The sequence below is a fragment of the Stegodyphus dumicola genome, chromosome 5 (assembly GCF_044657685.1).
Source record: "Stegodyphus dumicola isolate Sdum_Otavi_A_Nest chromosome 5, ASM4465768v1".
Classification (NCBI taxonomy): domain Eukaryota; kingdom Metazoa; phylum Arthropoda; class Arachnida; order Araneae; family Eresidae; genus Stegodyphus; species Stegodyphus dumicola.
Genome location: NC_140772.1, coordinates 83618786 through 83643036, shown reverse-complemented (window position 1 = coordinate 83643036; position 24251 = coordinate 83618786). Strand labels below are relative to the sequence as shown.

The window sequence follows — 24251 nt, the reverse complement described above, 5'->3', positions numbered from 1 at the left end:
ATTTAATGGTTCATTCCTGTCCAGCATTTCTAGCTTTTAGATGTAATAGAAATTATACAATGGGTAGTATTTAATATTAGAGTTCATTGTAAAATTCTTTTAATGTAACAAATACTTTTAATTATGCTCCAAAAAGGACTGAATCTTTTTCAATATTTTTCAATGTATTTCATTTTTCAGTACATAGAAATATCAAAGCAGAGAATGAAATACTATGTTCACTTTATTTCTTTTCTTCAGATCTTTTCAATTACTTTTTTCGTAGTATGTAATTCTGTTCTTCAGTAGATAAGTAGTAGTACTGATGTCAGCTTGGTATCTTTTTTGTTGTTTTTAGTAAAGATTTTAATAATATGAGACACAATAGTTGTTATATAGCAATCAGCATATATTTTGTTTCTGTAATAAAATTCCTTTACCTCCAATCTGCCTATGTAAAGAAATGCGCACATCTTCCTCAAAGAACATCAAAAAAGATCAAGGAAGGAGTTTAATGGTAATATCATATAATATAGGATAAACTGAATGAACTAAATGATTACTAGACTCCCTTAGAAATTATTGGGATAGGTACAGCTAGGCAGCTTACATTATTTGCTTACATCAAGTCTTTATTACAATGTACAGTTATACCCTGATATATATATATGTAGTAATTTAGGAATGCAGGAGAGAAGAGACAAATAATTTTAATTCTGACCGACGGTTGTAGATAGTGCTGGCACACAGAATGTGTAATTGCATAGTAGAAGGATGAAACTTGAAGACAAATGTTACTATGGATTGAATACATTTTATTACTAAATAAAGGCAATTCTTGAAATGCATATTATAATTCATGCATCATTAAGGGTGCAATAAGCATTCCACGTTTTTGAGTAATGGATGATGCAGAGAAGTGAGCTGCACATGTTAGTTGGAAGCAAGCAAGTGAAAAAGTGCTGGACATTCAAAAAAAAGCCAAGGAGAGTATCAAAGCTTTGATTTCAATTAAAATCATATTTGCTGGTTGGCTAAAAAGTATTTGCTTTGCAGCAATCATGTGAGATCATGATTGTGATATCACCCCTTTCTTCATCATCCGCCTCATAGAGGGGGGAAAAAACTCCACTTTCTTGTATTTTTAATGTTTATTGCACAAACACAAAACTAATACTAAACTACAATACTAATAACTGAAATATATAAAGTAATATAAGTTAATTTCAGTTTCATTAATGGCTCCCATGAGCCTTCCCTATGACCTCTCTGTCGGTCTTCCTCTTGGAAACTAAACTTTTGGCGCTTTCAGATTGAGAGTTAGCACCCCCAATAATCATGTATACAGGTTACTTCTACACCTACTACAAGACTTCTTCTAAAACTAACATGTAAATGATTAAAAATTAGTAATCAAACAATTCTAATGCAATAGAATACCTAAAAGTCTCTAGGAGAGTAGCTGAAAAAGAAAAAACACACATAAGAGTCTATACAACACTTAAGAGTCTGTAAAAGATCTTTCTTTCACACAAGTCACTCAATAGTCTCTAGTCTGGACAATGCATTTGCATTGTTTAACTTAGCACCTGGGCAATGTGAAATTGTAATATCATACTTTTGTATTGCTAAAGCCCATCTCTGTAACTTAGAAGATTGTGGTATGTTCTTTGTGATGAAAGTTAACGGATTGTGATCAGTTATAAGTTCCACAGGTGATCCAAAAATCTAAGTTTCAAACTTTTTCAGGCTTCAAATAACAGCATAAGCTTCCCTCTCGACAGTCGGCCATGCTTGTTGTGGTTTGGTTAGTTTCTGGCTAGTGTAACTAATCAGGTACAACTCTCCATTTTCCCGTTGAGATAAGCAGGTTCCAACACCAGTTGAAGATGCATCACATTGAATTATAAAAGGTAACCCTGGAACAGGGGTATAAAGACTAGGCATTTCTTTAATTTATTGAATGCTTTGTTGTGTTTTTCTGTCCAGCACGCTGTTTTAGCATAATGTGGAATGTAATCTCTGTAATAATTACATAGGCCTAGAATGCTTTTCAATTGTTTCTTTGTTTGAGGTCTAGCTAATTTCTGGATAGCCTCCGCTTTCTCTGGATCAGTACGATGACTACTAGAATGGATGATATGTCCTAGATACTTAATGTGAGTTTTAGCAGATGAAAATTTCTTGAGATTTACAGAAAACTAGTTCTAACAGTTTTGAAAAAATGGTGTCAAGATGTACTAAATGTTCATTCCAACTATTTGAATAAACTGATATGTCATCGACGTAGGCTCAAGCAAAATTTTTGTATTTAGCAAGGGCCTGGTTTATCACTCTCTGAAATGTTGCAGCAGCGTTGCGTAGCCCGAAAGGCATGACTTTAAATTGATTCTGAGCCCGATGTGTCTTGAAACATGCTAATTCTTGACTTTCTCTTTCTAATGCTATGGCCCAATAGCCTTTGAGTAAATCAATGCTGGATACCACTTTGGCTTATCCAATGTGGAAAAAGAGCTCTTAAGGATTTTCATGGGGAAGTCATCTGGTTTCGTTACTGCATTAAGGGATCTAAAGTCAACGCAAAAGCAAAGATTACTGTCTTTCTTCATAACGCATGCAATAGGGTACAAAATTTCAGCGTTGGTTTCTTCAATCAATCCCAATGACAATATTTCTTTGATTTGTTTGTCTACTCGTGGCTTCAATGCTTTTGGGATTCGATAAACATATGGCTTCTTTCTTTCCATGTCATTTCATCTTATTTTATGTTCTTCTACTTTGGCAATTTGTACCTTATTTATAAATAAGTTGTCATATTTTCTTGACAAGTTCATCATGTCATTCTTTTTTATCATCATCTAAATGGCTTAAGTCTACTTCGCTAAGATAAAAATGATTGGACTTGTCACTGACACTGGGTGTGGAATAGACTTCTCCTAGTTCTTCTTCGTTCTCAAATATTACACCTACTGCCCGTACTTTTGGATTAAATTTTCTAATTTTTTTTTATGTGTACTCTTCTTATTGTACCATCTGCCACTTTGTAAGAATCTGGATTACAATGAGATACTATTTCTGCAGGTCCTGTCTTTCTGGCATATAATTTATTAATGGAATCTGGATGGAATCAGCAGGTACACTTGATCTCCAGGATTGAATTCTTTATATATATAGCCCTTCGATTAGCATATCTTGCATATGCACCATGATTAGCATATGCCCTTCGATTAGCATATCACGCATCTGCAATTATAGATGCCTGCTTTGCTGCTATTTCCAAATTCATTTATAGCTCCTGTAGATAATCAACAGCACTTTTACCCAATTTTACTGGTAATGGAATTTCTCCTGACTATGACAATTTTAATACTGACAACGGACCTCTGGCCTCTCTTCCATACATTAATTTAAATGGGGATACTCCCATAGTATTTAAATGGGGATACTCCCATAGTACAATTTGGAATTTCGCACTAAGCAAATAACGTGTATGGTATGTGTTTGTCCCAATTTTTAAAGTCGCTTCTAATGATATGATGAAGCATACGTTATAGAACTTGGTTATACTGTTCAACTAATCCCGAACTTTGTGGATGTCCTGGTGTTGGAAATCTAGGACTTGCTCCTAATCTGGCATGAAATTCTTGTGTTAATTCTGCAAAAAATTGGTACCTTGATCACTAGCTATTACCCGAGGTATGCCCGTTCTTATGAAGATTTCTAATAATGTGTTGCATGTTGATTTTGTTGTAATTGTTCTCAAAGGGACAGCTTCTGGCCACCTAGAATGTTGGTCAACTAAACATAGTACATATTTGTGTTTACGTGCTGCTGGAGGTTCAATTGGACAGATTATATCTACACTCACTGTGTCAAATGGAAATTCAGATCTCTCGACTGGAACTGTGGGTATACAATCGCTAGTTCTTTCTCTACTTTGTATTTGACATTCTTTACAAGTTTTACAGTATTCTTCAATATCTCATGACATGTTTGGCCAAGAAGATGAATAACGAATCCTTTCTTTGTTTTTTCTCATCCCTAAATCATTTGCAAAAATAGATTCGTGAGCTAATTTTAAAATTTGTTCCCTTCTAATTTTAGGCAATACCAACTGACTAATTGTTCTCCCGAAATTTTTTTGGTATGATAAATCAAATCATCCATTAAGAAATATTTACTTTTATTTCTTTGCGCGTCTTTATGAATATTGCATAATATCTCACATTTCCTCTGCTGCTGTTTAAAAATACTGGCATCGGAATGTTGACCCACATTTAATTTATCCTCACTTTCGTTTTCACCCTGAATGCAACTTATGACTAAATTTTGCTCTCCTCCTGTCATAAACAAATCAGCACGGCTTTCATCTTCGAATTGTTTTGACTGATGACTCCTCACTTCCGGTATCTGCGATGGAGACACTGTGTCGTCGCAGTCACGATTTGCACTAAGCAGATGTGATTCAGAGGCCAATAAATCATAAACATTTGGAGTAATTACACAGGGAATATGAAGTTTTTCTGTTAAAGCTACTAATATTTCAACAGGTTTCAATAAATTAAGGTTATCAGCATTTCTGATGGATATAGGAATTTTAGCCATTTTAGCTGAGCTGGTTTCTCCAAGTGTGGAAATTAGGTCAATATTACAGTTGTTCTCAATAGAGAAATTTGATATGTGTTTCGGATTTATGACAGATATCTCGACCCCCAAATCAATTATGGCTTGGATTTCATTACCTGCAACACAATGATTTTCCAATTTCCAATTTTTTTACATATATATATATATATATATGTAAAAAAAAAAAAAAAAAAAAAAAAAAAAAAAAAAAAAAAAATATGCGTAAAAATTTTATCTGACAAGCATGAAGATCTGATTTTTACTATTACTTTATCACTAGTATTTTGATCTGGTGTTTCCTTTTTTAGAGGAGTGTTTGGTTTTTCCGATTTGTTTCTTTATGGACAAGCTTTCGCGAGGTTCATTCATTTTCCACATATGTAATAGTCTTTTGGGTGGATATTTATGCTTATTTATGCTGCATCTCATATGAGGTGGAATATATTTCGATTCTCTTGAAGAGTGGGACGACTTAGCTATGTTTTCGTTAATATTAAAGTAGTTTCATTTAGCGATTTCCCTTTGTTTACAAAATATAGGTCAACTTCTTAAGCTTAATCCTTAGGTTTTTAACCAATTTTCTCCTGTTTTAATATTAATGTAAGTTGCTGTTTCTCTATCTAACGTTTGGAAAAGTTTGTCGGAAATCATTAGTTGACAAAGTGCATCAAAGCCATTAACTTCACATAATTGACAGTAATACTGGAAATTTGCAGACAGTCTAGATGCGAACTGAACATGTGACTCTTTAGGATCGTGTCGTGCTCTTCGGAAATTCATTAAACATTCATAAGTAGTTGGTTGATATTCTTTTAATACTAGTTTTTTAATGGTTTCATAACATTTTAGTTCTTCATCATTAGTATAAAATAATACATTAGTTGCCTTATCCCCTAAAATGTTAATCAAAATTTCGGATTTAAGCTCCTGTGGTACATTTTTAGTTATGAATGCTCTCTCTAATGTTTGAAAAAACAAATTGACATTTTCTGATCTTCCCTGAACAGGAATAGTTAATGTTTTAGCACTCTTTATAAAATTTTCCAATTTCCCGAACATGTAATCATGTCTTTATCTGTGCAAGATCCATTTTAACTGTGTTCTGACTTCTGAATTGTTCCAATTCTATCTCTAGCTGTGTTAATTTTAGTTTCTCAAGCTCAACCTTTTGAGCTTCTAAGGCTAACTGTGCATCCCTAGCTTTTATTTCATTTTCAATTTTTTTTACCTTTCTTTAGCTTTTATTTCATTTTCAATTTTTTTACCTTTCTTTAGCTTTTATTTCATTTTCTTCTCTAATTTTTCTTTTCTCAACTATTGAGTTTAATAATCCAATTACAAATTCTGGATCATCTTTAAATAGTTTACTGTCCTCAATTTTACCTTTTAATTGAACCACTGTTAAACCAACGGTTGATGTATCTTCAATTTCACCAAGAAGGTTTACTAAATCTTCTTTCTTAGTATTCTTATACATTTTTAATTTATATATGTATATATATATATATATATATCTTCAGTGCATCTATAAAATAAAATCAAAAGCTTCCTACCTGCTTCTCTTGAAGTTTCTCTACCGTCATCTAAAGCTCTGGTTCTTGAAAGAGAGCGTGTGATATCACCCCTTTCTTGATCCTCCGCCTCACAGAGAGAGAGAGAGAGAGAAACTCCACCTTCTTGTATTTATAACATTTATTGCACAAACACAAAACTAATACTAAACTACAATACTAATAACTGAAATATATAAAGTAGTACAAGTTAATTTCGGTTTCATTAATGGCTCCCACGAGCCCCCCCCCCCCCCCCAATGACCTCTCTGTCGGTCTCCCTCTTAGAAACTAAACTTTTGGCACCTTCAAATTGAGAGTTAGCGCTCTCTATACATCTTGTTGGTTGGCATCACCCATGCATCACAATGATATGGATTAATTTGAAATGAGACAGTTTGATTCAATTGTTATAAATAGTCATGTATAATAGTAATGTAAGTAGAACAGAAAAGGGATATACTAAAAAATGAAGAATAAAAGGTAGACTATTGCCAATTAAAATCAGAGGCATATACTCATCATTTTATCTTAACACACAGGCATATACTCTTCAAGTTCTTCTGCGATGGTGTGAGGTTTCTTGCACTTTTCCACCCTGTATGCCACCTTGAAAGATGCTAGCAGTGCATTGCTAGGTACTGATGCTTGTTAAGTTTTTTTTTTTTTTTTTGTCAATTGTGCAAATTCCTACTAAAAACTTCATGAGAATTTTCAACCATGGTAGGGTGAATGGTCTCCAGATGTCATTTAGCTGACGTTGGAACATACATGCAGATGATAGTATTTTCAAACAGAATACACATTGTGGCCTTTCTTCATTATTTACTTCTGCTGAAGTAAAGCCAAAGTCCAAATAGTTATCATCGCATTGGCGATATTTCTGCCTTTTTGCTCGCCAGCCACTGTTCGAGGCCTGATCACTCCGACTTGAACTATCAACTTCCTTATTTAATAAAAATCTTTCCATTTTGGGACTAACTTTGTATGAAAATACAAAACGGCACAATTGAAACAAAACAACCGAACTGCTCACATACATATGTTTAAGTAGATATAACATTTATCTGTCCTGGGTTCGTAAATCACAATCCTCTGTTATCACTACCAAGAACACTTTATTACTACTTCTATTTAACTTAAGAACAGCTTATGCTTACAGTAAACTAACTTGGCAGCTTATATTCTACCACCAATGAGATCTCATGACAGCTTCTGTCGATGCGAAGCAAAGGTCGAATGCAGGCTTCTGGAAATCTCTTGGGTCAGCTAGCTAAGAATTCAGCATAGCCAAACCCAACCCAAATTCCATGTGCTGGAGGATACCAGCATTGTTGGTTTGCTATACAAAGAGTGAGTTATGCAGCGCAAATAATTTGAATTAAAATTTTGTGAAAGAGTAAACAGAAGTGCCTTGTGGCACCCTTGTTTACTCTTCACTGCAACACAACGTTCCGCGGCGCACACTTTAGGAACCCCTGGTTCAGGGGATTAGTATTTAAAACATTAAACTCAGACAATTAATGAGTGCCCCAAAAAGTTCCGTTTGAAATGTTAAAAGGGTGATTAATAGTTTATTAGTATTACTTCTTTTTTAATTTTTATTATTTTTATTTAATTAGTTACACCAATTCTTACATTTTTCCAGCTTTAATAACAATTTAAGGTATTGATTTACATCTCTGGCATAATTTTTTTTTTCACTCCCAATGAGCAAGACACAATTTATTTGCCATACTCATTTTTCCTCAGATGGAATAATCTATTTAAAAAAGTAATTTCTTTTTGTACTAAAAGCTTTAAATTCAAACTTTTGCAGCTTTAATTGCAGGAATTATCAGTTAATTTTTCTTTTCTTTTCCATGTATGTGTATTATCAGTTATTTTAAAAAAAGTGTTTATCTTGCTTGTTGCAAGTGATCTGTCAAAAAAAAAAAAAAAAAAAAAAGAGAGGAATTAATATGTGTAATATTTTAAGTAAATTTGGTACAAATCTTTTATTTATCGTGCTTATTTGTTATTAAAATGTGCTCTTCAATTGTTTATTTCTCAGATTCTTCCCCCCCTAATGAACAGGTATAATAAAATAAATAAAAATAATTGCCTTATAAAAATCTCTCTCTCTTTCTCTCTCTCTTTTTTTTTTTTTTTTTTTAAACTTCTGAAATATAATAAATGCAGCATAAAATACTGTAAAAGCATTCAGGAGTAATAGATAGCTGTTTTTAATGTAATATGTGAAATCACTGCTTTCTGCTTTGTCAATAACTACTGTAGTAAGAGAATATAAAGTCAGAAATATAACCTCTTCAAAAATCATCTAAGGTCAAGAAATTAGTTGTTACTTGTTTTGTGCAGTGTTCTTGAAAATGATTGACATTTATAAAAGCGTCTTCAGAAAAACAAGTGATATTTATTGTTACTACTGTTATGTGGTATTATACATAGTAAGAAAGTATTAAAATTTTAATAATCATCAGAGTGATCAAACTTGAAGTTTAAGGAAAAGAAGATCTTTTTGTGGATGGAATTCTTATTCGTGTAAGATTTAGAATTTTTCAATATTTGGTCAAGAAATTTTTATAGCATCTGTAGTATAATCTTATTTTATCATTGTAAATTAATTTTATTTCATTTTCTTCTGCAGGATGATATTAATAATATTACATGGCATGAAGTTCAGTGTAAGTTGAGAGAAGTACAGCATGAGCAACAGATGTGCGTACATAAGTCTGATCTTACAGAATTAGGTAACTATTTACTTTGTGTTTATATGAGGTGAACATATGAAAAGAGCTTTTATAAATTTTTTAATTATACTATATCTGCAAATTTATATTATTAAATTAGCAATATTAAGCCACTGGAAATCTGAAAAATTTTGAAACTAAACTGAAATCAAGTTCTTAGTGCTTCCACATTTTGCATTTTAATATTTATAAATTTCCAAAATATGCTAATTGAGGTATATTGTAAAGGTGAAGTATATTATATATATGATATTAATCTAATATTTATAGATAATTATAAGGTATATGTATTATTTTCATCTTTGACTGGAAAAATGCTCATCTTCATGCCTTTTTTTAGCACTTTATTTAATCCCTTTACCCTTTGTGGGTGTATATATACATAGATAATTTAGCCAAAAATATTTGAGTAGGTAATGGTAAAGAGCACCGTAATACTTGCTCTATGTCCGCTGCGTTTTGAAGAAAAATCAAGACCATTGGAATGTGTGTCACAGAAATAGGCAATTTGTATATTTTGGAAAATGATTTTGTCATTAATCATTTTATTGCCTTTATTACATTATACAGTAAAGCCATTTTCTCCTTTCTAAATTTTACACTACATTTGGATTATTTGCACATAACTAAAACAAGCTCATATTAAAAAATTTTTAAAATAGCATGTGAAAAACTCCACAGTGATATTTTTCAATTTCATATACACATACCAAAGTTAAATAAGTAAATAAATAATAAAATGCAATTTCAGATTTATTATCGAAACATTATAGCTAATCACTTAATCAGATAGTAGAAAATTTGCTTTCAACCTAATAAATTAAACAAATAAAGTAGTGATAAAATACACAAACAGACATGTATTTGAGACATTAAAATTCAGATTTGAACTCTCCATTTATTATAATTAAAATTATAAATACACGATTTAGTAATAAAAAAACCATAAGGCCCTTTTGATTATGTGTGCTTTTATCAGCGTGGGCTTATTTCTCTGTGGGCTTTTATCAGTGTGAGTTTTTATCAATGTGTGCTTTCATCGCTGTGGGTATTTGTCGCATGGGCAATTATCATAGTGGGCTTTTTTTCATGGGCTTTTGTCGCATGCGCTTTCGTCCAGTGAGCTTTTGTCTACGAACTGAATGTAACACACCAAAAAATAAGACGATATGCGTATTACAAGAAAAAATAATTAGAAACCTAGTCTTAAAATGGGCAACAACAGAAATGATATTTCAACAACATAAAAATCATCATCTGTAACATTAATGTATGTATAAAGTATGATGATTTTACATTAAATAAATGGAGAGTTCAAATCTGAATTTTAATGCCTCAAATACATGTCTGTTTGTGTATTTTATCACTACTTTATTTGTTTAATTTATTAGGTTGAAAGCAAACTTTCTACTGTCTGATTAAGTGATTAGCTATAATGTTTCGATAATAAATCTGAAATTGCATTTTATTATTTATTTACTTATTGAACTTTGGTATGTGTATATGAAATTGAAAAATATCACTGTGGAGTTTTTCACATGCTATTTTTAAGATAATATGGCTGAGATTAAATATAATTATGTTTCATTATTAAAACTATTGACTTTTTAATTAAAAACACTTGCATTTTATTTTATTTCTTTTTAATTTTTCCTTTAGTTCCTTTTTAGTTTAGGAATATTAGAACAGTTAAGCACAATGAAGACTTGGCTAAGAGATATTTTATTCTTTACTTTAGACTGAGCTTATTATCAAAGTTTAAACATATTTCTCATTGAAAGCTTTTTTGGATGTAACAATGAATAATTTGGCAATTTTCTAGAGATATTTTCCTTTAGATTTCTGAATAAATTAAAACTGTCAGCTGACACCCTGTTAGAAAATGAATTCCAAATGTAACCTCTTAATATTTTAACTACAGCAATTTGGAATAGTGTTTTTAAGTTTTCATTTTATTTATTTATTTTTTTTGGGGGGGACGGAACAACTCTTTAAGTCAACGTATCTACTTAAATTTAAGTACAATCACCTCAAACGATAGTAATAAATATGTAGCATTTTATTAGAGATTGTGAAGATTACAAAGAACTATGCATATTGTTGTAAGATTCTCTTTTAAAACAAAGCATGAGAGCTCGAACGTAGCATTGTACAATATGCTTTTATTTAACAATAAGAAATAAAAGTAATAAAGATAAATTAATTAAAGATTAAATGTTGAATGATTCACGTAATGATGCACAATCACAGACAGTTCTTTCACACAGAGTTCCTCCGGCATTGATGGAATACATTAGTCCCAGCTAGTTTTAAATAGTGTGATCATCTAAACTCACAACAGCTAAAGGCAAAACATCAAAAGAAGAATCAAAACTCCAAAATAAGATCTAAGAAGACCGTCTGTTATCTTCAACTCTTGAAGGTATGCGAGTCGTTTGCTCGCATCTCCACTCACATCCACGTCTGGAAGCTATCTACTGCTGTCTGGAATGATTCTTACTGCGCTGTGCGGTGATGACGTCAGCTGGTACTTCGCTAAGTCGGCATCGGGCGTTGATGATTTCCTAACATCTAATGAAATGTTGTAACTACATAAATATATATTTATAGAGTCATCAGATTCAATGTTCATCGTATTTAGATTCTAAGTATACATGTTATATAAATTCATCATTCATTAATAGTATTATGTATAGTAATAGAAAATTAGTATTAATGTTTCAAATTGTAATTTTTTAATAATTTGTCTTGCATTTGCTGTATATTTGTTCAAGACATGGGTATCAGTTATATAACATGAAAAATACACAGAAAGCAGCTTATTTTATGTAACAGCTGATTGTGAAAGAAAAATTACAGTGCTCTTAATTACAGTTATAGTGCTTTTAAATCTCCCTATTGTAAATAGCCATTTCCTAATTGGCATTAGATTAAATTAATTCCACTATCCATTAGAAAATAATTATAATGAATTATATCTTTTGACGACACCATATTACCTTAAAAATAGCATAATCTTAGCCATATTACCTTAAAAATAGTTAATCACTAAACACTGGTACTTCAGTCTGAGGTACGAGTCTCGCAAATGGGCTGATTGTATGGAGATTTTCATGGGTTTTCCCATGTGTAACATATATACGAGTCAATTTCTCTTAGAAAGTCTTCCACGAAGACATCCCTCTCCTCAGGCATATAGCTCTCGAGGCTTTTGCCGTGCTCACATACACCAAACCAAACTCACTAATCAACTTGATGTTCAGTAACAACAGAATAAGGATAAAGGTTGAAGCCTTTTATCCAAGAGAACTATTTACAAGAGTACACCTTGTGCTTAACATATAGACCACTGCTTGTGGTGTTATGTTACGTAGAAGTGAAGGGGCCACCTAATATTTACCTGAAGTAAGTAGACATTAGCTCTACACTAGACTGACTAGAAAAACAACAACCTTCCGGCGTCTTCGAGTCATAATGAAATTGTGACTCCAGCCAAAACTGCACGTTCTGCCACCGCCGGGAGTTAAATTAGATCAAGTAAAATGCATTACATTACATGATATACTATATAGCAATACATAGTTGTACAGGTGCATGTTTTATGGCGTTATTTATTGTAATGCATACAGGTTTTAATGTTCTTAATGTTTCAGGACATTACATATTGCAGTAGATAGAGGCGTGATGAAGATGATATGTTTCAGGACATTACATATTGCAGTAGATAAAGGCGTGATGTAGATGATGTTCTTTTAGGGTGTGTTTGCAAACATGATCTGTTTACATCAGTATTTACTATCAAAATTAAGTTAGCACTATAAAACTGTTTACAAAGCTTACTTCATTCTGCATATTTATGCATTTTACATTCTACATATTACTACTTATATTTAAATATTTGTTGTATAGATGTGCTGATACTTTAACTACTCAGTATTGACGAATGAGTTGCTAAAGTATTAGTACAACCATACAACAATACTTAAATTGTTGTATTGATATTTTAACAACTCAATCAACAAAACATTGAGTTGCTAAAGTATCAGCACTACTAATAAGCTTAACATTTCAAGGTAATAAATTAAATAGAGGAATTCAAGATTCGCCTAACAGGCTTTCTCAGACAATTAACTTACTGCAACGGCCACAAATGGCTAAACCCTGACAGTCAATGTAGCCAATTCTCGCATTCCCTTTCAATCGCAAAAGCTTCACCTTAGATACTCTTAACGCATTTGCATCCTAAACATGTTTGCTTACTAACTTATTTACATTCGGGTGAGGAAGCGGAGAGTAGAATTGACAATATATGCTGAAATAATACATAACAGGAAAGTATTTTCTCGCATGTGTTTGCTGTGTAACGGCTAGCACACTTGGCACGTATTCTAGAGGTTCAATTTAGAGTCCTGGCGAGCGCATTGCTCATTTTTCACGTCTCCAGCATGACACCTGAACTAAAAAAAAAGGTGGTGGCTGATGATTCTTCTCCACCAAGATTTGACGACTGGGTCCCCTAATACCCAGTCGTCTTTAAAAGGGGGAGTATATAAGGTATTTTCTCCCTCCTTCCAGAATGCCTTTGTGGTGTAACAGTTAGTACAATTGGCTCGTATTTGAGAGATACAGGTTCTAATCTTGAAGAGGGTATTGTTTATTTTCCATGCCACCCACATAAAAAAACTCCCTAATGACTAATAAGAACCAAAGATCTGTAAAATATAAAATTCTATATTTAATTCAAGTTGGCTCAGTCTAGACCAGTGATTCTCAACAGATTTTCCCTCATGTGCCCTTTTCACCATTGCTAAAAGATCGTTCAACTTCTCCTTCTCCAAACTTAAAAAGTACATATGCGTTTATTTAAATATGGGTTATTTTTAATGTAAATTAAATAAGTATAAAATATGTTGGTAAATACCAAACTTTGAATAAAAGTGCTTTTTTATATTCATAAACTAAATCTAAATACTTAATACATAAAGAAAAGGTTGACTAAATTGTTGTTTGAAACTGTGAAATTCCCCTTAGGGCTATTTCCTGATTCAGGACCCAAAATGTAGGCAGAATTAGTTTTTAATAGTGACTGAATGCACACATAATTTAATTTGTCACACTTCTCTTATACTAACTTTTGTTATATTAAACTTACACAATGGATTATGGGCATGTTTTTTTAAAATAAAAGTTAAGACACAAATTAAAAGAAAATTATGTTTAAAATTTGATGTTGCATTCAAAAACGTTTATTTGGTAGCCAGACCTAATAAATTTAAGAGATCAAATTTAAAGTATACCTTCCTTGTTCTTACTAACTTCTGCTTAATGAATTATTCTTAGGAAAGAACCTTAAAAACTGGTGAAACATTTCATGCTAGAAAACAAGATATTAGAAACTTTTGAACTCATTCAGTAAGGAAAAATATTATTCAAAACATACCTCCATAATTATGCATTTTTTCTACTTGATCGCCAACACACGAGGCTTATAAGAAATATCTCCTACAAGTTATGTGGCCACTATTTCTGTGCTGTCAGAATACGAAATTTGTATAGGGAAAACAATGCATTTCGAGGCGAAGAAAATTACCTTAATTTGAAAGTTTTTCTAAATAATAAATTTTTACATGTTATGTGTTTCTTTTTCTTAATCTAGGCAAAATAATATTCAACATGTAATAACAGCATAAGACCCACAAAAGAAGTACTGCAGTGAAATTCAGTTTCTAAATGCTGTTTAAATTTACTTCATTGAAAGTTTTTGTATATAAATAATTACGTTAAATTAAAATGAACTGTTTTTTAAGTGTTTACAGTTAAATGAGTAACATAATATTTTTTATGGAAATAAAAATTACTTTTAATGTGCATGATTACTTTTCTTACAACGCTGGGCTCATAGTTCTTTAATCCTCTTGTTCTTGAGTTCAGAAACCTTCTTTACTAAAATTATTCGAATAGTTTAACTTTTATATGGTTTCATATTTTTCATTTTAACTTTCATATGGTTGCATTTTCAACCATATGAAAGTTAAAATGAAAAATATTACTTTTACGTAAATTTTAATATATGTAATAATTTAATTTTTTTAGAAATAGTTCAGTAGTTTTACTTTTAAACAATGGCTTTGCTTCGATATAACAAACATGTTTAATTAGTTCATCAAAAAGTTGTTAGAGACACTATCGAATCAGGAACTAGCATATTTTTCCACTCTGTATTTTTACTGCAAAAACAGTGAATAATCCCTTTAAAAATGGTTAAGAAATATTTAATTCCTTTCATTTTTCAGTTATTGAAATTTTTAAAGTAATTGAAATTCTAACTAAATCCTTAGATAAAACGTTATTTGAGAACTAGACTAAAGAAATGCAATATAGGGGTTAACTTCAGTTACAAGCAGAATTTCAGATATTGTTATTTTCTAGTAACAAACAAAAAACATTTAAAATCTTTAATTTATTTCTGACCAACCTTTATTTTCTCTCCTGCCACCCCATCCCTTTTGGTATGGAGGTAAGAAAGGAAGGAGTGGCCAAACCAGCATTAGAAGTGAAGCACCACTCCGAAGCTTCGGTCACCAGATGGGGTGTTTTTTGTTTACATTCAGAAGCCCTTTTGACAGCACTTTGATAGTATTTCGACCCATGACAGTTCCATACAAATCGAAAAACAGAACCACTTCTGCATAAAAGAAAAATTCCTAGTGTGATGGATAATAGCAAATTGTATAGTTTAGTGACATTTACGCAAAAATCATATCTTGGTTATTTTTCGTTAACTAACAACAGCCATTTTGATTATGAATTTGTTTTATAAAATTATAAGCTGTTAAACTACAAAAATATAGATTTTAGCAAAAATGTTATGCTTAAAGAATAAAAAATACCTCACTGTACCGTTAAAATTGTATACATCTTTCGATACCCTTGATACAGTATTCGCTACTTTTATGTTTCAAATGCCAAAATGCTTTAAATAAATGTTTTTCACATCCACATATTATTGTAACATATACTTTTTTAAAATTAGTGTAAATTACTTTATTCGAAAAATATAGTGAATGCACAGAAATTAAAGATTGCCGGAAATGAAAAATGGTATTTATGCAGGTGCTTGCAAAAAGCATGTATCTGCATTTAACAAAATATGTAAATATTTATTAAATTATTTATAAATGTATTTGAAATGAAGAATTTATTCATCCATAAACAACTGTAAAAGTTACTGTGAAAAAATGTAATTATTAAACATATCTAAATTTATAATGATTATAAATATTATCTAAATATATAATAACCATAACATAGAATTGTAAACCTAAATTGACATCTTGTTGACAAATATATTATAAAACTAGTTAAGCGAGAATTGTTCGTACTTGAAAGCAATCTGTTAAAAAGTATTGTAAAGCAATTTCTATGAGATGCGTACTTAAGAAAGTAATAAAAAAGAGTTTTGGAATATGTATTGTTGAAATTAAGGGTAAAAAAATCTGATAAGTATAATTAAAAGAATTATTCCCCTTACATTTTATAATAACTCTTACACGTTTTAAATAATATTACAAAATAATCCTTATTTCATTCTCTTTCAGAAATATTCAGAGAAAGTTAAGTACTATTTAAAGTATTTTGCTATTAAGATAAAAGGTGCTCTAATTTGAAATGGACTGAATTAGAGCATTAATTATAAATTGACTTATATTTTTCGATTTAAAAGATGCCTCAAATGCTAAAAAATCATGTCATATTTGAGAAATTATTTTAGAAAGAAGCTCTATAAATAGAAAAGAAATAATGCATAATTTTAATAATACAATAAACTTTTATCTTAATTTTTGCAATCCTTAATCGAATAAAATCAAATTACCGTAAAATTTCTTTCTAATGTAATTAACGAAAACTTATGAAAATATTTCATTCAAATGAAACCATTCTGAGCAAACTGTTCTGTGAAAAGTATAGCATTCAATTAATTTCAGAATGAAATGTTGTTTAAAAATGTATTCTTTTCATATACTTAAGACTCTGAAATATTGTAGAAAAAGAAAATGTATACATTTATATGCATATTTATGCCATAATTACAAAGTATTTACATCCGATCGTGTCAAAACCCATTGAACTTAATGGTAAATTACCTAATGTTTTGGTCACCAATGAAGGGATCGAAAATGTTTCAAAGCAGGGTATGGGGACCCTGGTTTAGGGCCACTCCATCTCACTTCCTACCTCCATGCCTTCTGAGACCTTTTTGATAGAACCCAGATTCGATAGGGGATAAATTAATTAAGCAAGGCTCTCCTCTCTTTAACTACTTTTTCACACAGCTGGGGGCAAAAGAAAAGGAACACAATGGTTTTCCGCCTGAATAGCCAGCGGCCAGTTAAGCTTCGTTCAGACAGGAGCGTAAAGGGCATAAGTGTTTAAAGCCGAGCTCCATTGCCAAGGCAACCAGTCTGTGCAACATCACAAAATCTGGTTTAGGGCTTGTAGCATAGGGTTCAAAGTTTTCAACTTTATGCCGAGTTTAGGATAAGTGTCGACCAATCAAAGCGAAGCTAAAACGAAGCGGCGTTCTACAGAAGATTTCGCTGTCAAAAACAAGCAGAGCAAACGCGGGAAATCAGTCGAGCAGGAGAATAGCACGGGAAAGTTGTAGACACATCCATGCATGCGCAAATTTAGCTTCTCTCATTGGCCACGGCTTACACCCCGTCCTGGCAAGTGTGAACGGAATTCCCGTATTTTATGCTTTTATGACTATGTTTCTATTCCCTTTACGCCGCCGTCTGAATACAGCCTTAGAAAACAGCATGACAAAAGCCCACAAGACGAATGCCCACTTAAAAACAGCACACATTTTCAGGAAATCCAAAATAGCTATGACTTTTTGAAAAATTTTTTCGAGTAATAATTATTATGATTAAAAATGAAATTTCAAGTGGGAAAGAAACTAATTTATGTAAAATCCAAGTTGTCAAAATTTAACTAGATTATTTGAAACCATACTTTTAACTCACCATTAAAACAGTGTTTGTGATAGCTCGCACAAATGTTTTCTTAATCATAACAGAACACGGTACTTTTATTTTTTTCGTTGAAATGAAAGTTCGGCTTTAATTCTCCATATTAAATTCATTATATGCAAAATTTTCTGCAGTGTTAAATTATTCATAAATTATTTTCTCTATATGATGAAAATTTACATACATTTTATATTCCTTATAATTTTGTAGAATTAAAAGAAGCAGTATGGCCACTATTCACTTTCACCTCCCTTTGTCGAGGGGACTTCCATTTGTCGCATAAATATAAAAACAAAGTTACATATACATGTATATGTTTTTAATTGTATTATTTTGATTGTCTCTCTGTTCTATATACATATAGGATTTTAATTCAGCCAGACCCCAAAATGAAATGTGTTCCGCTATTTAAATTAATTGTTCAATTATTTGTTATTAATTTAATTTATTTTTTATTTTATCTTTATTCATGAATCTCCTTTGTGAAGCTGAAGAAAAAAGGGAAAAATATTAATTTTAATGTAACATACATATCAGTGTGGGCTTTTATCAGTGTGCACTTATATCTATGTGGGCTTTTATCTATGTGAGCTTTTATCTGTGTGGGCTTTTATCTGTGTGGGCTTTTATCAATGTACACTTTCATATCGGTGTGGGTATTAGTTGCGTGGGCAATTATCATAGTGGGGTCTTTTTTGTGGGCTTTTGTCACGTGTGCTTTCGTCCAGTGGGCTTTTGTCTGGTCACCGTTACAATTCCCCCCATGAAAGTTTAGATATTGTTTGCTTAATTCTAAATTCTATTCAAAAGTGTTTTTTTCCTTCATCGTTACCAGATTCATTATGCGAATTTTCATCAGTTGCTAATAATATATTGAAGTAATTTCATTATCATAGAGTTTTAATGTAACAGAGCCTCATCTTTTGAAGTCATTAAGTGTAAAATATTTCATTCACTTAAAAGTTTAGGCAAATCTGAAGCTTTATTTTTGGCAAACAAAAACAATTCTGCTGCTTTTGCATGAGACAACAAAAATGTAAAAAGTCTGCAGTGTCACTTTCAGTTTCAATAATGAGTGTCAGTGGCTACAAAAGTTGGTGGTTTACAAACCATATTTTCATGGACGTTATGAATAAAATCTGAAACGTAAAGCAAAAAAGCATGAAACGTAAAGCAAGAAAATAAAGAAAATCGTGTAGTTTACATTCACTTTATTGTGTGAAGCTGCAATACAATTCAAACCCAAAATAAAAATAAAGCGAGTACAAGGGGGAAACATAGTATATAAAAAGGGATAAGTGATAGGAAAGAAGTCTTTCATAAAAGCACATTGAAACATTTCATATAAGCAAAATTATATACTGCAAAATTATTTCAAAATAATTTTTATCCTTTTAAAGTAAAAATAAATAAATTCACTGTTTTAAAGTACTCCATCAGTAAGGCATTTTCTATAGTGAATCCCTATTCTATTTCTGTCATTACACTCAACCTGTATGTGTCACTAACCTGTAGCACGTGCAATAAAATTTTAATTGTAAAAAAAACTTTTTTTGTGCTGTTTTTATGTTTTATATACTAAGAAAATCTCATAAAGTACTGTTCTTAAACATCTGTTCATATTCACTTTGTGCAGATTGTAAATAAATCAATTACGGCGTAGCTTAGACATGCCAACTCTCTTGATTTAGACGGGAGACTTCCGATTTCTGACCGTTCTTCTGCCAACCTGATTTGCAATATATTTCTCCGAATTTTCTCGTATTCTTAAAATTTCTCATGTCTTTTTTATATAGCTTGGTTTAATACTTCGTTATTTGCACATGCGCGCACACACACACACAAAGAGTGATTTTGAGCATCTGAAAGCACTTGGTTTTTTGGAAATTTTGAAGGAAAAATTTAAACAATTCCAACAGCTGCATAATACTCAAATAAGAAAAATTTTAAAACTTATGTATACATACTGGCTACCTTTAAAGAAATGTTTATCTAGAATCCTTGGCCGATCGAACCCACTTCTTGCACTTTTTAAAGAAGAAGTAAATGCATCTAGAGCTAAAGATTGAAAGTTAGGCTCTATTGAAAGTTAAAAAATACCTAAAGTAAATGGATATGCAATTACTACTCCCACAGTTAAAAATAGGTTTGAGAAAAAGTAATTTCAGCATCAGTGAACAATTTAGTTGGCAGTTCTCAAAGTAATACTGCAAAATATAAGTGTAAAGTTTATGCAGATTTCCCTTAAAATTTATTATATATATATATATATATATATATATATAAATGCTCAGCAAGGGAAACATGTTCTGATTACTTTAAGTTTATCTTGTGAAGAATGAATATTTATGTTTTTGTCTTCAGATATGACAAACCTTTTTGCTTTTTTGTACAAGTCCTTTTTGCCATCAGTTGATCTTCTTAATACAGCTCTACAAAGCTGAATTCCATTAATTCATGTTTTGCAGTTAATAATTTATGATTTGTGTAAAAACGTTTTATCAAAGTATTCAAAATCAATCTTTGTTTTGTCTTCTAATCATATATATGGTGTAATTTATGGTGAAATGCAAAACCAGAAGAAAGATGAACATTTGACAATAGGGGCTTCATTTAATAAAGTAGTAGAAGAACTTTCAGAGGAAGAAAAGAATAAGTTTTATTTCCATGTTAAAAGCTACTTCTGCCATGTATAGGATTACATACTACACTCACTTCCAAAAGTTAAGCATGGAGAAGAAAATGCTAATTTCCGGAAGCCAATCAGAATTGAAGAGGATGCAATTTGCTGCAGAGGTAGTTGGAAGTATGCAAATATGTTAGGTAACAGCCAATCGTGCTTTCACATCAAGAAATGTGCAAAAAAGGCAGTCTTATAAGAAGCCAGCTTTTTGAAGTGTTACAGAAGCTGATTGTAAGTGCTGATAGAAGGTGTTTAAAACTTTCGTACAATTTGTTTTCAAGTCATACGTGCTTCTATGATTTCCAGAAGGCGAATGGAAGATTCTGAGCACTGGCATGCTGTGGGGCACATTGAAGCAAGACAGTCGATCACAGATGTTGCTCTTTTCTTCAGCGTTCATCATTCTGTGATTTGACGTTTATGGAAACAATTCCAAACCACACAGACAGTTGTCCAAAGACCCGTAGCTGGTCGCCCAAGGGTTGCAACCCCCGCGGAAGATCGATATATTGCTATTATAGCCAAGTGGAATTGCAGAGCGACCTCCACACGTGTGACATCTATGGTTACAGTGTCCATTGGTAAGGCGATATCTGCAGCTACTGTATGCTGAAGATTACATATGAGTGGACTGTACGCCCGTGTACCTCGAGTTTGTGCTCCTCTATCTTTCCAATCAAGAAGAGCATGATTGCAGTGGTGCCGGGAGCATGGCAATTGGAATGTGTCTGACTGGTACAAAGTCATGTTTACTGAAGAGTCAAGATTTGTTCTCGAGCTAGATGACAAGCATATAAGGATATGGCGTGAACAACGAACACTCAATCAGTCCCAAAACATGACTGAACATCACACATTCCGAGGCGGAAGCATTATGGTGTGGGCAGGAATTTCATTAGGATACCGCACCGACCTGCACATCTTTAAATGGGGTTCTTTGGCGGCTGTCCGGTATCAAGATGAAGTCCTAGAACCCATTGTGAGATTGTATGCTGCAGCAGTTGGCTCTTCTTTTGTTTTAATGGACGATAACACATGTCCCCATAGAGTTGATATCATCGATGACTACCTGGAGAGTGAAGGGATTGTGCGTATGGCATGGCCAGCATATTCGCCCAACCTTATTACCATTGAAAATCTTTGGGATGCTCTCGGCTGTGCTGTATCTTCACGGTTCCCACCTCCAGCCTTTCTTATTGAGCTGAAAACTGCTCTACAAGAAAAATGGTGATTGCTTAATTCTGCGGCGATTGACCACCTAGTTGAAAGCATGAGTTGAACCTTTGTAATTTACCTAGTTGAAACCTTTTGTAATTTACCGAAATTTTCTTGTAAGTATATTTATCTAAAACTATTTTTCTGATTTAGATCATAAAGTTTTTACTCCATTGTCATTTTGGTTTAGCATAAAGGTTAAAAAAAATTTTTTTTTAATCTGCCGACATGATGACATGTAATGGAGTTTCACATTTTTCAACTATATATATTTTTTATTTATCAACGGTGCATTACATACGTGCTAATGGTATGTTAAGTGCGGTTTATATTAATTAATTATTTATTTTTATAGGCCTGGTGGCACAGTGGCAAGTGCATTGCCCAGCAGCACCACAGGTCCGATATTCGATTCCCGGGCTGGGCCAGTTCAACTCAGCCTTTCATTCCTTGATTTCCATCACTTGGGCCAATAAAATGAGTGCCAAGTTCGCTTGGGGACTAAACACTGGGGGGTCCTGCAAGAAGCTGACCACTTGTTCAGGGCATATGCTTACGCAACCCGGGGCTCATGGTCAAGGAAGCAGATTTTCGGGCACTGCAGATCTTGGCCCATTAGGGCTGTTAAGCCAATGAGTTTATTTTTTTTAAATTTATTTTTACCATTGATTTTTTTTTTTTTTTTTAATAATGGGTTTGGAAAAAAAAAAAGAAAGTGTATGTTTAATGAAGATTTACAGAAGGAATACCTGCTTATTGAAAAAACTATAAGCAAATTCAGATATATGGTGCAAAATATGTTCTTCAAAATTTTCAGGAAACCATGGTGGACGTGCAGATATTAAACTTCATATAAGCAGTTATAAACATAAAATCTGAAACTCTGCTACTGCATCTAGCTCATCATTAAAGAATTTCTTCAAACAGTATAAAATGGGTGATAAGAAAGAAAAATTAGCTGCAGTAGATGGTACTTTTACATACCATACTATTTGCCACAGCCATAGCTTTATGTTTAGGGTTTGTGTGTCCAGGCTGCTTTAAGTGGCATTCGAGCCTAAATTTACATGTGCGTTAACCAAGACCGAAGCAATAATACTAATTGTTTTCATGTCTTACCCTTTAAGAGCTATTTATCTGATTGTAAAAAATTTATTTTAATAGATAAGAAAACACACATTCATTGTAAAAAATAAAGGATTGGCTTAAATTATTTCATCAAGCAAAGCTGGAGAGAGCTGTCTGCCCAAGCTTCGTTTCAATTTTAAACAGAGCACCCCAAGGAAGAGGGAATCAGGGGCCTCATAACGTTCTTTTTCTAAGATTTTAAATGTGTTTTCTGCTTTAATTGTAGTTAGTCTGTACAGTTCCAAGATACCTTTTTAATTTCAAATGCGGCCCCAAACTGCGTTCTTTTTATAGCTACCAAATCTTTAACTTTGTAAGGTTTTGTTACTCTTCTTCTTAAATTATATGTTTTCTTCTTGAACTTTAAATATCTGTTGCTTTACAGGGTTTTAAGTTGATTTCTTTTAGCTTCAATATTCGCTTGAAATTCAGCATCGATCATTTTGATCAATTTGTAAGTACCTTTAGCATTCATCTTCGTATCAAAGAGCAATTCAAAAGGTTTGGTATCTATACTTAACTGGTATGCTGAGTTAAAAGCTTGCTGCAGTTCATTTGTATATTTGTATCACTGAGCCAGATTTTCTAAAGATAACTTTGAAAAAACTGATATGATGCATTTGACTCGACCGTTGGCTTTAGGCAGGCCGGTAGTAATCAAATGGTGCTTAATGTTCTCATTAGAATAGTAATCTCCAAATTCACTCAATGTAAATGCTGTACCTCTGTCCGAGATTATTTGGGAAGGCCTGCCAAATACAGCTTTTTATATCACCAGCTATAAATTCAGCAGATAGATGTTGTGGACTTTGTAGAATAAATCCATACAAATTTAGTACATGCATTAATAATTATTAAGATTGTACTCATAATTTTTATGTGTACTCTCCAGAGGTCTGAGGTGATTACAAACGATACATTTTGAATGGCACATCTTCTTTGTGCAGTCGATGTAAGAAATGTCTTTCTTTCCTCTCTTATATTTCATTAGAAAAAAATTAACATGATTTACTATGATATTTTTTACTTTCTGTCTGAGTTTAAGGATAAAATAATACACTTTGATGCTTTTCTCAATATATCTGACTCCTGAAGGTGCTTTCTCATGGGCACTTCTTAGGATTTCTCTTTGCATACCTTCAGGTACAACCACTAATTCTTTACCATCAACAAATGTAAATATAATTTATTTTCTGTTGCAATAATCTTCATAACTAGAAATTTTAAGTAATTATTTAATCCTTTTTATTTTAATATCCTTATCCTGGGCTGATTTAAACATTAGTAA

General features: G+C 32.2%; 1 protein-coding gene across 1 annotated transcript in view; it reads left to right on the top strand.

The window, feature by feature from the left end:
• Atg9 (autophagy-related protein 9) overlaps window positions 1–24251 on the top strand; it is a 176581-nt gene that overhangs the window by 45969 nt on the left and 106361 nt on the right. Inside the window, exon 7 of the mRNA XM_085816830.1 lies at window positions 8803–8905. Within this exon, the coding sequence (XP_085672956.1) occupies window positions 8803–8905 (103 nt within the window). The remainder of the gene's footprint in view (window positions 1–8802; window positions 8906–24251) is intronic.